Below are 17,857 nucleotides of genomic sequence, written 5' to 3' on the forward strand. Positions count from 1 at the left end.
TCATAAAGCTTTTCTTTTACAAATTTATTAGCAGTTAGGTCTTTCACTATACATTCTAGTTTTTAATACACTGATAAGATAAATTATAAACTCCTTCATAGAAAAGATAATGTCTTAACACATTTTGATAAACCCACACTGCCTAGGCACTCAAAATGTGCCAACTAATACCAAAAGAATAAGTGAATTTTCACAATGAACTAATTCCTATTAGTCAGATAATTCTATAGGAGAAGATATTCTATACGGAATATTTAACTAATTTATTTAGTTTGGAAAATAAGACGATTTTAAGGTCTGTGAGATACAAGCCCCTATTTAATAATTAAATTTATTTCAGAAAGCCCGCAACGTAAAACATTTCCCGCTAACTATTCCAGTGAATTACATTTTCCCCTCACATTGGTTTTGACCAAAATAGAGGGGAGAAAGGACAAGGAATAAACAAACAGGTGAAATGTACTACTAAACTAATGAAATTTCTCTTCAAAACTACAAGATCCCTTAACATCTCTTAACTATAGTCAAGGTTACTCTAACTACTATGTAGAAGAGAAAACTCAGTCACAATGTGCCTATAGACTATTGTTCAACTGTGTTTAAAATAAATAAGTTTTTACAAGTTTCGCAAAAACTTGAGGAAGAACTTTGTAAAACATCATAAGTCCTGTTTTTCTGGCTTTTGAAATTAAATATCATGATTTCAAAAATTATAATTGTGGTAAAATTTTTTTACATTTTAAAAAAATACAAGATAAAGGAGAATACGATTGCACTTTCCAATATATAAAAGTAGTTATAAAAAAGTTAATGACATTAAATTTCATTAGAAATTATTCAGCTCCCATCCACTCAATAGTAGAAAGTGCTATACAAATCCCTATCAAGAAGTAGAGACTGTTATGTTACAACTTACATTTTAAATAACTTTTTCAAAATAATGACAATACTACCATGCAAATGCAAGTGCTGGATTTACTTCTTGACTCACCTCTCCCCCATTAACATATTCCATCACAAAACACAAACGGTCTTTTGTCTGGAAGGAATATTTCAAGGACTTGAAATGAAAAAGAAAAAAATGTTGTATTATAATTCCACATTCTTATAATGTAATGTACCAAAAATAGAACACTTAGAAACAGTAAGCATGATTGATGAAATGAATTGTTATTGTTTCTTAAGAGTCTACTTACTCCTTAAGAGTGCTGAAGAGTTCATGAGAAACATAAAACAAATTCTGTTTAAATCAGTATTGGGTATTATTAGGGGAAAAATTAAAATTTTAAGTAAAATAAAATCACTAATTGTGATGAGCACTTCTCAATATATTGTGCAATCTATTTGAAACTGTATTGATTCCCAAAGTTTTTATCCATGCAACCTTAAAGCGAGGGCCACAAATTACTCTGGTGGAAGTCTTAGGAATACAGTTACAGTAGTTATATTCAATTTCTAATATAGTTTCAACATCATTTTTTGCATACTGAGTGCATAACATGATCCGATCCAACAGAGTTGGTTCATGTAATTTTATAAATTATAAAGATATCAAAACTTTATAGCTATCTTATTACACCAGACAATAAACACACAACAATGTAACAAAGTAAGTCTAGGTATCTGGTGACACCTCTGAAAATTTCTACTTCAGATAATCCTAAATCTTTAAAAGCTTCCCCCTTTTTAAAAGTCTAGCTATCATTTTAATCCTAATACACTTCATCGGAACCAGGAACAAACAGAAATCTTGCATATTATGCCTCTATTACAAGCAATCTACGAACAGGACTAAAAAAAAAATCATTCTTTCAAAACAACTCAGTCACAGTTTGTACTTTGTCTAGTAAAGAAAACACATTGTGACTTATCCTATCTTTAATTTAATGTGTTCAGTATTCCCGTATTTCTTAAAATACTCTATATCTAAAATAAGTCTCAATTTCTCTAAAAAATATTAGCAAAGATTTCCGCCTTTCATATTTGAAGACAATGCTGCCTGATCATTTAAATATTCATCAGAAGCCAATAAACAAAAGAAACATAAAATCCTTACATTTAATACTAAGAATATTTTTTAAGTCTACCATTTTCTCAGTGGTTTTCTTAAAATGCCAGAGGTGACTTATTTGCTCTATGGTGTTTTTTTTCTGTAAAGGCAGTGAATTCATGGGAGAAACAGGAACTCTCACAACGTAATGGATGTATAATGAGAGGGATTACAAATGCATGCATATTATAAACTTAATCCATACATTCCAATAATTTCAAGGAAACGTGAGTTATAGTGTTTCCACAAAGAAAATGGCATCCTAAAATGAACGTTATTTAAAACGTTATTTTTCATGGCTTACTTTCTGTAATAAAACTTCCTTAAATTTAAAATGTCATGATGATAACATCTGTCCTCTGGTCACTTACTGTTAAAAAGGGATGTCTAGTGTTCTTTAATACTCTGCTTTCAGTTAGAGTGTGTGCCACTTCATCCTACAAAAGAAAAGGCAAACCTTTAATATACGTACTAAGCACTAGCAATAGAAAAATTTCACTGTTTTTCTAATACCAGAAGAGGTTAAACCCAGAGACAGAAAAATACTTCTTAAAACATAGTGACAAGCTCCCTTTATTGCTAAGCTTCTCCTGTACCAGAAAAAAAAAAGATGAAACTAATGATCTAAATCAAATGGCTGTAAGGTATACACTCATTTAAACTCAGTCATACTTAATCAAAGTACAGTAGTAACGATACAAAAATCACCAAAAATATTCAGGGACACAGAAAAAAATAGTAAGCCTTTCTTCTTGAAGGGAAGGCCTTAGCAGCTAATATTTAGGCATGGAGTAGTTATTATTTCCATGTTGTAATACATTTTATTCAGGGGGATATAAAGAATATATTTCACTAAGGATCATAGAATTTGTATGTCTCCTACTTAAAAGAAAAATCAGTTATTGAAAAGGAAAACACAGAATACACATATAAGTTTTAATTCTAAATTATACATTTTAAAATAGAAACAGAGTATTAAAATTTTATCTTTTTGCTTGTGGCTTTTTAATGTGCTTCTTAACAAGAAAGGTCCCAAACTAGTCTAGGTGACAATTTTAAAATCTGGGTGTATGTCAAACCAAAAGTAAGAGCGTATTTCTTCAATTTTATACATAAATCTCATCTTGACATCAAAAGTAAACAAGGAGAGATTTTCTTCATCATATGAAAAACTGGAAAAATGTTTCATATTACAAAATATAACATCAACTTAAAGAAGAAAGGAAAGGAAGATAACTTGAAACTAACACAGCATCTGTGATCTCTGCTTCTAGCAAGACTCTAAACAAAGCTCTTGCTGGATCAATTTTTTTAACACGTCAGCAAATCACAATTAGACTATCAGCGACAGTGGAGAGCAAAATATTAGGACACTGCATTATATTCATGATCTTCACAAAAGCATCAGACCTTAGTTAGACCTAGAAGATAAAGGAGAAACAGATCAAAGAAGCTAAGATCTAAAAGCCATTCCAAGAAGGTCTGACCAACTGTGCCTGAACAGAAAGTAAAGTGTCATTAACGACACAGCATTTAAACTAGTGAAACAAAGCATTAGTCTGAAACCACTCCAGTCTCACTTGTTTAACAGGAGCCAGGCTTACAACATGAAAGCCCCTGTCATAGCATACTATAACTTCTAAATTAATTAGAATAATAGCAAACTTCTTAATACAAAATAAATCAGAAGCAGAAATGACATCATAACTTACTGATTTCTATACCCACAGGGCCCAGCATAATGATTAGCACAGAGTAGATGTTTAATAAATGTCTGTTGAACTGAACTGTTTATCATAGGAATGAATTCCAAGATGTCAAGTGTGTGGAAGTTCATTTACTCAATCAGTCATACCTTCAACAAATACGCAACAAGTAAATATATTCTGGGCATTGTTCTACACACTGAAGACAGGGCATTGAACACCACAGACGCCCTCATGGAACTTTCATTCTAGGTCATCAGGTGGTGATCAGTGTTGATGGAAAAAACAAAGCACAGAAGAGGAGACACTGCAGTCTACGAGTATCATCTAATGAATACGAAATACATAACTAAGCATCAGGCAAGTGGCTATTTTGTGATATACAGGACCAAATTCTTTCATTAAAAAACAAAATTCTTGATGTGCACTTACTAAATGCTAAGGACAGTGCAGATATAACAGGTTTAAAAAAAGACGACTCCTTTGCTCATGGAGTCACGGGCTAATAGAGAAGACACAACAAACAGGTAAATATCCAGTTTAATAAATAATTACCAATTCTGATAAGTAGCATTAAGAAAAACTGGGGGTGTCTACTGCTGCGAATGGGGTAATGAAGGCAAAGCAGTGCTACTGGAAGAGGGTAAGTGGGCAATGTGATGGTATGGGAGGTGGGGGAATGCGAGGGCACGATTTGACTTCTATTTTCAAAAGTTTACTCAGGCTCCTCTGAGAAGGAGGACAGCAAAAATAGGAAGGATCAACTAGGAGACAATAGCTGTACTCCAAGAGAGAAATGAGGGTGCCTTGGATTACTATGGTGGCAGCAGGAACAAGAAAAAAGGGGACAGTTTATTGTTGTTCTTTTTAAAGATTTTATTTTTCCTTTTTCTCCCCAAAGCCCCCTGGGACATAGTTGTAGGTCCTTCTAGTTGTGGCATGTGGGATGCTGCCTCAGCATGGCTTGACGAGCAGTGCCATGTCCACGCCCAGGATGTGAACCAGCGAAACGCTGGGCCGCCGAAGCAGAGCGCAAACTTAACTTAACCACTTGGCCACCGGGCCGGCCCGAGGACAGTCTTGAAATATCTTTGAGATATAAAATTAACAGTAATAATCTAAAAGTCACATGCCTCCAACATGAGGGTGAATTAAAAGAAACATTTCTTTACAGGCAGTCAGAAAGAGATTCACAGAAGATATAACATTTACCTGTTATGCTTTAGGATGTTAAGTGATTTCAGGCAGTAAACTAGGAAAAGACTCAAGGAAGGCAAGTATGAAACCTATCTGGAACTAGAAAATATATTGTAGTGCTTCAGAACATACTTCTGTGGGGTATTTCATTCCACTTTGCTAAAGCAAGCCCATCACATATGAAGTTATTTTTCTAAATCACTTTGTAAATTTCATGAAAGAAGATGAGTTTTCTTCTAAATTCTGTAATCTAACTACATTGAAGGAGCCAAGTAAAGGCGTATAGAGACAAATGCTAAAACATTTCTTTGTTATAAGAATGGAACCAGAATTAATAACATGTACATATCTTTCATACATTAAAATACATTTTCTACTATATTTTACATATGACTAGATTAGAATTTTCCCCCTTAATCCATATTTAATGGTACCGTATTTCACATACTAATTAGTTTCTGCTATGAAGGTAAGGTATGCACAAGCTAAAAAGTAAACACAGGTGCCAATAATTTTTAATCACAGTTAAAAGCCACATGTCAAAACAAAAAGTTAAAAATAACAGTGATAAAACTTAGTGGCTAAAACAATATGATGCTTTTGTAAAAATCTATTCATTGATCATGATTATAAATGAAGAGTGCTACAAATGCTTGGGTATATGATATAAGTACAATAATGTTTTCATGAAAAAGCTTTAGAAATACAGTTTCCTATATATTCATCCACGGTAAATACTAAGTAATGAATTCTTAAATCTAATTTCTTTGACAAAAGCAGTGTTAGGGCGAATGGTATTTCTTGAGGACGTGAGGCAAAAGAATAGTCCTCCTCATATTTATTTTCCCAATCCTCTCCCTTTATCACTCCGCCTCTGCCACACACAGTCTAAAGTTCTCCCTTCCTTTTTCCCAGTCACTGTTTTGTGCAGACAGGTGGTGGTGGTGCGAGGAGGGGGTCACGGAAAGGAAGAGGAGGAAGGGAACATCTCTGCGCCATGATCAGGGACACTGAGGCCGTCACCCCCTTTAATCTGCAGGAACGCAGCAGGTAGGTCTTATTATTCCCATTTTATCTGAGGAAACTGAGGTTCACAGAAGTTCAATCGCTCAGGCTGCAGGTGGAAAAGTCAACACTGCTCCCACGCCAAGTCCCACGCCAAGTCCCACGCTAACGGTCGTTTCCACTTCACACACAGCCTCCCCTCTTCCAGCAGCTTCGTGTCTACTCAGCTGCGTACTTTACCTCTGCTCATGTTATTTCCCCATCTTGAACACAGACTATCACGCCCGACTCTATCAGAAGCTAGCTGAAACGAAGGGACCTCGTGTCTAAAGCATTTGTTTCATCTGTCCAGAGCAGCGAATGAGACCTAGAGGAGGAGATGGGGCGGGTGGGGAACGGAGAGGAGGGAGAACACTTATTCTAAATTAAACCACATGACGACCGGGGACCATTATGTAGTTGTTCTCTGTCTTGACAAGCCAATGTTAGCAATCTCTACTTTTTTTCCCCATAGGAAAAAGATATCATACTTATTAAGCTCTAAATTTGGGGGTTCTGACTTCCCCTTCTTTTGAAAACTTGAGCACTGGCCCAGATGCAGACTTCTGACACTTCCCCTACTCTTCAGTTGTCACATTGTCTGCTCGCCGTTCCTCGATATCTATTTCTATTCTCTTTTTTGGAGGTTTTTTTCACGTTAATGGAGAAAATGAAAGCGCAATTGTTCTCTTTTGTCTGTGAACACTACACCACCTTTCTCGAGAGCTGTGATCTGATGCTCGGTTCTTGATGCTCCTGTGCCAAACACCACTTGAGCGGAGGGCTACAGGAACTCCTTTGACCTCCCACACTATAATCACTTCAGAACGTAATCTTTCTCAAATTGCAGAGTATGTTGCTTGTCTGGGTTGTCCTGCACTACATTCCCTTCTTTGCTTCTGCCCCTTTTAATTCCCAATACTGGAATGAGTCAATCTCTACTTTCTCACCTCTATATTCCACATCTAAAGGAAAAAAACCACATAAACTAGCACCATTGCAATTCCCTCTCCAATCTCCGCTGAATCTTCTCAGGATTCTTTCACCCATCCCTACTGAAGTCACTCCTCTACTCCGCAGCATGGTTGTTCAGGAGCTCTCCCAGGCCCCCGCCATGCCTAGCACGTATGCTGAAATGTACAAACAACCCTGCAAGGTTCTCTCAGCCAGCTAAGCTACTGAGCTGGGACTGAAGCCCAGGTCCATTTGACTTTCAAGTCCAGGAACTTTTCATTAAGTTGTCTCTCTTTAGCTCAACCTCACTCCTTCACACTTTCAAAATGTGATCTTACTTCCTACTCAGAATAGAAGTCATTAACAACATTTGACACATTTGATCACTCTTTCCCCCTGAAAACATCTTCTTCTCCTTATTTCCAGGACATCACAAACTCTTCATTTTCCTCCTCTTTATTGGTCACCTTTTCTCAGTCTTTTTGCTGATTCCTTATCTCTGAAGACTGTTTCTAGGAGTGTCCCCTGGGCTCAGTCCTCAGACCTCTTCTCTTCACTAGGTACCCTCATGCCCTTGGTGACTTTATTCAGACTATGACTCTAAATACAGTCTACACGGTGATGGACTTCCAAATTTACTGCACCTCAAATCCAGACCTCTCTAAACTCCAGAAATGCTTATTTGACACAGATGTTTAACAGATAACTTAAACTTGGCTGTCTAACAGAAATATCAAATTTGACATGTCCAAAATCTAGGTTCTAATCTGCCATCAAAAGCTTGTTTCACCCCCCAACAACCGAAAATCATCCCCATTGCAGTGAATGGCAACACTCCTTCCAGATGCTAAGGCCAAAAATCTGGCAATTATCCTCAACTGCTTTCTTTCTCCCCTACCCTACATTCAGTCTGTTAGGCAATCCTGCTGGCTCTTCATCAAACACACCCAGGATCTGATTACGTTTTACCACCTCCACTGCTACTATCCCTGGTGCAAGCCACTATCATCAACTATCTGGATTATTGCAAGTAACTCCCAGCAAGCTTCCTGCTTCCAACCCACAGTCTATTCTCAACACTGCTGCCAAAGTGATGCTATTAAAATATGAAAACCAGACCATGTTACTATTGGCTTCCCACTTCATTTAGAGTAAAAACCACTATCGTTACAATATCTACAAGTACCTAAACAACCCTACACTATTCTTACTCTACACAAGCCATGACAGACTCCTAGCCATTCTAAGAACATGCTAACAATGCTGCTTCCTCATGCCTTTTCAACTAGGATTCCTTCTATCTGGAATATTCTTCCTCTCAAATACCTGAATGGCTTGCTTCTTCATCTCCTTCAAATGTTCACTGAAGTTTCACCTTCTCAGTGAGGCCTTCCATGATTATTCTATTTAAAATTGCAAAAATCACAAAAACCACTACCACCACTATTCCTTATTGGCCTGCCCAACTTCCTTTTTCTCCATAGTATGTAACAGTTTCTCTCATACTGTATGATTTACTCATTTATTATGTGTATTGTTTACTGTCCGTCTCTTAACTAGAATATAATTTCCTATAGGGGAGGAATTTTGTCAGTTTTATTCGTTCACAATAGTCCCAGTGCCTAGAGTAGTACCTAGCAAATAACGAAGTGTTCAATATTTATTTATTGAAAGAATGAGTGAATGAATCAGTAAGTAAGAAGTAAATGAGAACCTCAGCATATGTTCAAGAGTGACAGACGCTTCACAAACTGCAAGAAGCAACTCTAGAACACAAACCAGTGAAATCACACCTCCAACAGCACAATGGCAGCTGATGAAGGCACAGCAGACCAAAGCAAACACGTTCATCATAGGCCTCCCACAGTACACCACAGTCATGTACACAATGTTTAGTACAGAGATTCAGGAGCATCTGCAAGACTGGATTGATGAAGCTGGCAGATGACATTAAGAGCTTCTGGTGAGGGTCCAGCAGTAATAACTTAGGAGTCCAAGGAGACAGAGATGTTAGCGGTCAAGTCAAAGCACAGGGTTGATATTTTAATAGGCACATGTGCAGGAAAGAATTAATTCAGTAGGCCTGGGTTGCTCAAACCCTGCACGTTCACAAGAAAAGTTAGACTTCAGGATTGGCCCTTGGCCAGCTCTTGGGAACTGAGCTCTGATCCCTTGGAAGAGTGTTTTTGTATGCCAGAGATCCTGGGCCACATGATACTGGTTTGACTAGATAGTTCATGCAGACAACAGGAAGAATGACGAAGACTGTGCCTGACTTTGCTCAGGGTTGCTAGAATCTGAGCTGCCAAGGGAAGCCGTAAAGGTGCTTCCTGCCTACATGTCTGACCAGTAATAAAAATCCTCGACACCAAGATTGAGGTGAGCTTCCTAGATTGACAACACTTTGCACATGCTGTCACACACCGTTGCTGGGAGAATTCAGTGCATCCATGCAACTGCACTGGGAGAGGACACCTGGAAGGCTTCTCCTGGGTTCCGACTCATATACCTTTCCTTTTGCTGATTTTAATCTGTAGCTTTCGCCGTAATAAACCATAACCACGAGTACAAAAGCTTTTCTGAATCCTGTGAGTTGTAACGAAATATTGAGCCTAAACGAACAGTAGCTTGGACAAACTCACTTTAGCAGAGCCAGGCTTTTATTAGCAGCCAGAGAGTAGTCTGTAATGGGAGGAATTACTCTGCCCATGCATCTCTCCCAGAGAATATATTCTTTAGCCCTTCAAGACAGTGAAACCTCTTATGAGAAACTGTAGCAAAGTCAATTTCTCTATTCCTGCGGCTGCAGGATTCAGGACACACCTCACCTTAGGGACCACTGACACAGTTAACATCAGAAGTGGGATTTGTTAGGGGTGACATCAGCAAGCTGGAGGGCTCAACTTCCGCCAAAAAACAATAAATAAACAACTACAAACTGACAAAAATAGCTTTCAGAAAGCTCCAGACTACAAGGAAATCAGCCGAAAGCAATGAAGCAGCAGAAACCATGCAGAGTTAGAAAACTGAATGTGGCTGCATAGAAAGTGTAAGCAACATTTCACCTATGACATGCCATCTCCCAGTTCAGAGCAGCTAGGCCTAAGAGGGATCCCTTCACAGGGATTTCAGTCCATGGGGAAAATCAGAGCAGGAGAACCCCAACAAGTGTCATCACTGCCATGGATGTTTGCAGCCTTTGCTACCAGGACCCCCGGGGTCTTCACTAACACTGGAGCTGCCTAAAGTCTCCTCCACTACATCTCCTCTCTGGGGCTGCAGCTGTCACTGTGATGGGACCTGCCCCCAGGGACCCCAGTCGTTGCTGTGCCAGCTCTCCAGGATGTGGATGTCACAATCACAAGCCTTGCCATCCCCAGGGCTGAGCTGCTGCTGCTCTGGGTCCTAAGCCGGCCTCTGACCAGCCAGACAGGGGTAGCAGTGCTGTTCGGCACCCTGCGCTCTGTGTCCCAAGCTGGGCTCTAAGCTGCCATAAGCAGGGTCGTGCTGCTGATGCTCTGTGCCCCACCTCCAGCACCTGGGCACAGTTCTGACGTGCCATAAATGGGGCTGCACTGTGCTGTTCTGTACACCACTGCCGGGCCCCAAGTTGTAGCTTTGACCAGTCATAACTGGGGCTGAGCACCCACTGCTCTGCACCCTACCCCTGGGTCCTAAATCGGGGCTTTGACCTGCCACAACCTGAGCCACGCTGCTGCTGTTCTGCACCCTGCCCCTGGGGTCCCAACACAAGGCTTCAGTGGGCCATCAAGGGTAGTGCTGCCACTGTTCTGCAACTGCCCCTGGGTCCTCAACTGTGGCTCTGACCTGCCATCACCGGGCTGCAATGCTGCAACTCTGCATCCTGTGCTTGGGATTCTACGTCCTAGCTTTGACCTGCCATTACTGAGGCCACCCTGTGCTGCTTGGTGCCCCGCCCTCAGGGTCCCAAGTCCTTTGACCCACCATCACTGGGTGGCACTGAGGCTGCTCTGCACCCCAGCACAGGCTCCTAAGTCACAGCTTTGGTCCATCATCACACAGACCACACCACTGCTGCTCTGTGTCCTGCCCCTGGGTCCTAAGTCAGAGCTTTTACCTGCCATCGCCAGACTGCACTGCTGCAGCTCTGTGACCTGCCTCCAGAGTTCTAAGTTGTGGTTTTGACCCGCCACCACTGGGGCCAATAGGATGCTGTTCTGTGACTGCTCCCTGGGTCCTAAGTTATGGCTTTGATCTTCCATCACCAAAGCCAAGATGCTAAAGTTATGCAACTGAACCCTGGGGCCAGAGTTGGGTATTTGATTGATCATCCACAAGGTGTGCACTACTGCACCCTGTCCCCAGATCTCAAGCAGCCACTGAACCCTGTCATCCCAGGGATCCTGCTGGTGCTGCCTCCCCCTCCACACTAAGGCCCAAGTCACTGCGGTGATCTCCAGAGATCCACATCCCAGTTCCTCGAGAGATGTGCACACACCTGCACTGCAGAGACCAGCACCAGCACTGCAGCAAGTGCACCTGTGCCCAGGACCCAGGTGCTGTGGTAGCGCTCTGTGCACCAGATTCCAGGACACTGGCCCCACTGACACTCTGAGTGCCAGCACACCACACCTGGCACCAAGAGGGGTTCCTTTGGGTAGAAATTCCTCCCAAAGGCAAAAGAGAACAGGAGGACTCCAGCAGCCTTCACCTCCGAGGACTCCAGCAGCCCCTAGCCACCACTGCCACCCACAAGACCTCTACAGGCTTGGCCACAGAAGGCCCCCCTAGTCTTTGCTGATGTTGACCTCAGCTGACAGAGCTGCATGGAGATGCCTTTGCTGTACCCTTCCAAGAACTACAGACACTGCACCCACCCAGCTGGCACACTCACAGTCACCTTCAGGTGAAGGTCCTTCCCCACCAAAGCCAGTCTGAAAAGGCTGGAAAAGGCTGAAAAAGGTGACTGCTCCCTCACATGTGCAGATATCAACATAAAGACACTACAAACATACAAAAAAGGAAACATGACACTACCAAAAGTACACAATAATTTTCCAGTAACTGACACCAAAGAAATGGATTTGAGAGTTATCTGAAAAAGAATTCAAAGTAATTAAGGAAGCTCAGGAAGATTCAAGAGAACAGAGAGACAACTAAATGAACTCAGAAAAACAATACATGAACAAAACAAGAAGTTCAATAAAGAGACAGAAATCATAAAAAAGAACCAAATAGAAATGATGAAGCTAAAGAATACAAAGAATGCAATGAAAAATGCAATCGAGAGCTTCAACAGTAGGCTCAATCAAGCAGAAGAAAGAAGGTGCACAAAGACAGACCTCTTAAAATTATCCAGTCAGGGGAGAAAAAAGATGTAGGAATGAAAAGAGTGAAGAAAGCCTAAGTGAATTATGGGATACCACAAAGTGAAACAATGTTCACATTATGGGAATCCCAGAAGGAGAAGAAAGAGAGGAAGGGACAAAAAACTTATTAACAGAAATAATGGCTGAAAACTTCCCAAATTTGGAGAGATGTGGACATACAGGTACGCAAACCTCAAAGAATCCCAAACAGATTCAACCAAAAGAGATTTTTACTAAGACACATTATAATCAAGCTCTCAAAAACCTACGGCAAAGGGGAAATTTTGAAAGCAGCAAGAGAAAATATATTCATCACTTACAAGGGAACCCCAGTAAGACTATCAGCCACTTTCTCAGCAGAAGGCTTACAGCTATGAGAAAGTGGGATTACATATTCAAAATGCTCGAAGAAAAAACTGCCAACTTAGAATATGTTACTCAACAGAGCTGTCCTTCAAAAATGAAGGAGTGATAAAGACTTTCAGAGAAAAACAAAAGCTGAGGGAATTTATCACAACTAGACCCGCCTTACATGAAATGTAAGGTAAAATGAAAAGATGCTCATCAGTAACATGAAAATGTATGAACGTATAAAAGTCACTGGTGAAGGCAAGTATACAGTCAAATTCAGAACACTCTAAAACTGCAATGGTAGCATGTAAATCACTTTGACCTCTAGCATACAGGATAAAAGACCAAAGTGTTAAAAATAACTTTAGCTACAATATTTTGTTAGTGGATACACAATATAAAAAGATGTAAATTGGGACATCAATAACATAAAGTGTTAGGGGAGGGGTAAATTAATGTGTAGGACCATTTTCTGCCACTGAAGTTGCTATCCACTTAAAATAGACTGTTCTAACTGTATGATGTATTAGGAACATCATGGTAATCACAAAGCAAAAAACTCTGATATACAAATGATAAAGAGAAAAAAATCAAAGTATACCACTAAAAAATCAATTCACAAAGAAAGAAAGGAACTATAAAACAACTAGAAAGCAATTAACAAAACAGTGATAGTAGGTCTTTAATTATCAATAATTACTCTAAGTGTAAATGGTTTAAATTCTCCAATCAAAAGATACAGAGTGACTGAATGGATAAAAAAACAGGATCTAACTATAGGCTACCCAAAAGAGATTCACTTAAGCTTTAAGGAGAGTCATATGATGAAAGCAAAGGAATAGAAAAAGATATTCCATGCAAATGGAAACTCAAAAAGAGAAGGGGTAGCTATCCTTATATCAGACAAACAGACTTCAAGTCAAAAGCTGTAACAAGAGACAAAGAAGGTCATAATATAATGATAAAGGGGTCAGTTCATCAAGAGGATAAAACAATTGTAAATATATATGCACCCAGTATCAGAGCACCCAAATGTATTAAACAATTATTAACCAATATAAAGGCTAAAATAGAATGCAGTACAATAATAGTGGGAGACTTCAATATCCCACTTTCAAAAATGGAGAGATTATCCAGATAGAAAATCAATATGAAAATAATGGACCTGAACTACACTTTAGACCAATGGACCTAACAGACATACAAAACATTCCATCCAACAGCATCACAATGCACATTCTTATCAAGCACACATGGAACATTCTCCAGGATAGATTATATGTTAGGTCACAAAACAAGTCTTAATAAACTTAAGAAGACTGAAATCATACCAAGTATCTTTTCCAAACTCTATGGTAGGAAACTAAAGGTCAACAACAAGAGGAAAGTTAGAAAATTCACAAATAAAATATGGAAATTAAACAAAACACTTCTGAACAACCAAAGGGTCAAAGAAGAAATCAAAAGGGAAATCAAAAAATATCTTGAGACAAAGGAAATGGAAACATAACATACCAAAATCTATGGAACACATGAAAATGCAGTTCTAAAACGGAAGTTTGCAGCTATCAACACCTACATTAAGAAAAAAGAAAGATCTCAAATAAACAGCATAATCTTACACCTTAAGGAACTACAAAAGAACACACTACACCCAAAGTTTGCAGAAGGAAGGAAACAATAAAGATTACAGCAGAAATAAATGAGAGACTAGAAAGACAACAGAAAAAAATTAACAAAAGTAAGGGTTGGTTTTTTGAAAAGATAAAGAAAATTGACAAACCTTTAGCAAAAAGGAGAAAAGAGAGATGATTCAAATCAATAAAATTATAAATGAAAGAGGAGACATTACAACTGATACCACAGAAATAAAGCATCATAAAAGACTATTATGAATAATTGTATGCCAACAAATTAGATAACTCAGAATAAATAGATAAATTCCTAGAAACATACAGCTTACCAAGACTGAATCACGAAGTAATAGAAAAGCTGAACAGATCAATAATGAGAAAGGAATTTGAATCACTAATCACAAATCTCCCAACAAATAAAATCCCAAGAGCAGATGGCTTCACTGGTGAATTCTATGAAACATTTAAACTCCTTCTCAAACTCTTCCAAAAAATTGAAGAAAAAGAAACCCTTCCAAACTTATTTTATGAGGCCAGCATTTCCCATATTGAAGCCAGACAAGCACACTATAAGAAAAGAAAATTACAGACCAATATCTCTGATGAACATAGATGCAAAAAATCCTCAACAAAATACTAGCAAACTGAATTCAACAGCATATTAAAAGGACGATACACCATGATCAAGAGGATTTATCCCCGGGATGCAAAGACAATTCAACATATGCAAATCATTGTGATACACTGTATTAACAGAATAAAGTATAAAAATCTTATGATCATTTCAATAGATGCAGAAAAAGCATTCGACAAAATTAAACATTCTTTCACGATAACAACTCTCAACAAACTAGGTATAGAAGGAATGTACCTTAACACAATAAAGGCCATATATGACAAGCCCCCAGCTAACATTCTACTCAATGGTGAAAAGTTAAAAGCCCTTCCTCAGGGCTGGCCCCGTGGCCGAGTGGTTAAGATTGCGCACTCTGCTGCAGGCAGCCCAGTGTTTCGTTGGTTCAGATCCTGGGCGCAGACATGGCACTGCTCATCAAACCATGCTGAGGCAGCGTCCCACATGCCAAACTAGAAGGACCCAGAACAAAGAATATACAACTATGTACTGGGGGGCTTTGGGGAGAAAAAGGAAAAATAAAATAAAATCTAAAAAAAAAACCAAAAAAGCCTTTCCTCTAAGATCAGGAGCAAGACAAAGATGCCCACTCTCAGCACTTCTATTCAACATACTACTGGAATTCCTAGCAGTAGCAACTAGGCAGAAGAAAGAAATAAAAGACACCCAAATTAGAAAACAAGTAAACTTACCTGTTTGCAGATGACATGATCTAATATACAGAAAACCCTAAAGAGTCCATCAAAAAATGTTACAACTAATAAATACATTTAGAAAAGTTATAGGATACAAAATCAACATACGACAATAGGTTGCATTTCTATGCACTAACAACAAAATATCTGCACGAAAAATTAAGAAAGCAATCCCATTTGCGACAGGAACAAAAAGAATAAGATACTTAGGAATAAATTTAACCAAGGAAGTAAAAGACCTTTATGTTGAAAACTGTAAGACATGGATGAAGGAAACTGGCGAAGACACAAATAGAAAGATAACCTGTGTTCTTGGATTGGAAGCATTAATATTGTGAAAACGTCCAAACTACCCAAAGAGATCTACAAATTCAACGAAATCCCTATCAAAATTCCAATATCATTTTTCAGAGAATGGAAAAAGTATCCTAAAATTTGTATGCAATCAAAAAAGACCCTGAAGGTCAAAGCAATCTTGAAAAAGAAGAACAAAGCTGCAGGCATCACAATTCCTGATTTCAAACTATATTACAAAACTATAGTAATCAAAACAGTATAGTAAGCAAAACAATAAGGTACAAAAGAATGAAACTGAATCCCTCTCTTATACTACTTATAAAAATTAACTCAAAATGGATTAAAGACGTAAAACCTGTAGAAATCCTAGAAGAAAACATAGGAAAAATCTCCCTGACACTGGTCTTGGCAGTGATTTCTTGGATAAGACAAAGGATTTGTTAAAACAACTCTGACTCACTAAGCATGGCAAAAACTTTGGGAAAAGGAAGGATGACAAGGCAGGTGGTGATGAAGCTTTGATGCCTACCTAAGTGGGTACTGAGTCACCCATGGTATTCGACAGCAGCTGTACTGTGCTAAGTTACTTACTGGATACATAAAGAAATGTAAAATAAGGAGAAACAAGCTAAATATACAGTTCATTGGTAGTTTTTGTTTCTCTAATAGCTAAAATGAAACTAAGGGAGAGTATTGGGATGAATCTCAGCACTCATAAAGCTCAGATTTCAGCCAGTCTGAGCTCGGCCACTAGCCTCAGGCTATTACCAAACGGGAAAGTTACTAGAAACAACAGATAGTACTTCTATGGGCTCTGGTCACCACAAAGGTAGGCCATGTGGCAAAGGAGCAAAACGAAGAAACTACTGAACCCAGAGAGAAAGTGTGAAGGAGTTATCTCAATTTATGAATTGGTCTCATAAGGGTCTTAAAAAGCTTTACTGAAATGGACTGTGAGAGTTACTAATTTAGGGTTAATATCTTGGAATGCTGCAGAATGGAGAAGCCTGTTTGGATTGATGCAGGACCCACAGCCTACTACAGAACAATCACAGATGGCTATATATGATCCAAACACACAGCAGGTTGTTCCCAAGGGGACAGCTAGCCTGGTGGACCAGATAGAAGCTGCTGTAAAGTTTGTTTACTCTGAGAAGTTTGTACCCTTCCCTTCCTTTAAATGCAAAGTGGCACTTCCCACATGACGTGGGTAATAAGCTACATATGCAAGCCATGCTGAACTGGCTTTATGATGATCAGGATATTCATCGACTTAACATGCCCTTTACCCAGGTCATGGTAAATACTGTATCTTCGTGGGACCTTTTAACACAGGCTTTCCATGCAACCTAACTGCTGCAAAAATGATCAAAGAAGTCACATCAGATTTGTTGTCTCAGCTTCTTGCTATAGGTCTTACAGATGCTAAGAAAATCAGAGTGATTCACAAAAGAATGCGGAAAGACAAAGAGATGTTCAAGGCAGTCATTCCAGTAAGGTAAAAGTTATAAATCATAAAATACTAAGGAATGGGATGAATAAAGTGGACATTGATGAGCTGACACAAAGGTCTTAATGTAGCACTATTAGAGGTTGAGTGGACTGACAGGAGCCCTTGCTGGTCCCCCAACACTGAAGGACCCTAAACAAATATTTTCTATTTACCCTAATTTGAAGGAAGGAAAAAGCTAGGAGGCAAAGACGACAATGAGGGGACTTCGAATCCTCAGTCTGCCTCTGTGACTAACGGACATAATACAATCTTGAAACCTGAAATACCCAGATGTCTTGGGTAATGTAGGAGAAATACTCCAAGAAGGCAGGCAGTGCCCAGAAAAGTTCTACAATAAAATGGAAATGGTTTAACAGGAATACGATATTGGTGGAACGCAAGGAAGTACTCATCGTATTCAGACGCAGGTAATCTCTTTTCCTCTAGACCAA

The 17,857-nt window shown here is 39.1% G+C and overlaps 1 protein-coding gene across 5 annotated transcripts in view; it reads right to left on the bottom strand.

The window, feature by feature from the left end:
- AKT3 (AKT serine/threonine kinase 3) overlaps positions 1 to 17,857 on the bottom strand; it is a 328,499-nt gene that overhangs the window by 110,395 nt on the left and 200,247 nt on the right. For 4 of the 5 annotated variants that reach the window (XM_070501391.1, XM_044762924.2, XM_044762927.2 and 1 more), the window contains 2 exons: positions 2,422 to 2,487; positions 992 to 1,060 (listed from right to left, as the gene is read on the bottom strand). The exons of the other annotated variant lie outside the window; for it this stretch is intronic. In XM_070501391.1, coding sequence (XP_070357492.1) covers positions 992 to 1,060; positions 2,422 to 2,487 — 135 coding nt within the window. The remainder of the gene's footprint in view (positions 1 to 991; positions 1,061 to 2,421; positions 2,488 to 17,857) is intronic. 5 annotated transcript variants of the gene reach the window in all.

This window comes from Equus asinus, chromosome 30, assembly GCF_041296235.1.
Source record: "Equus asinus isolate D_3611 breed Donkey chromosome 30, EquAss-T2T_v2, whole genome shotgun sequence".
NCBI lineage: Eukaryota > Metazoa > Chordata > Mammalia > Perissodactyla > Equidae > Equus > Equus asinus.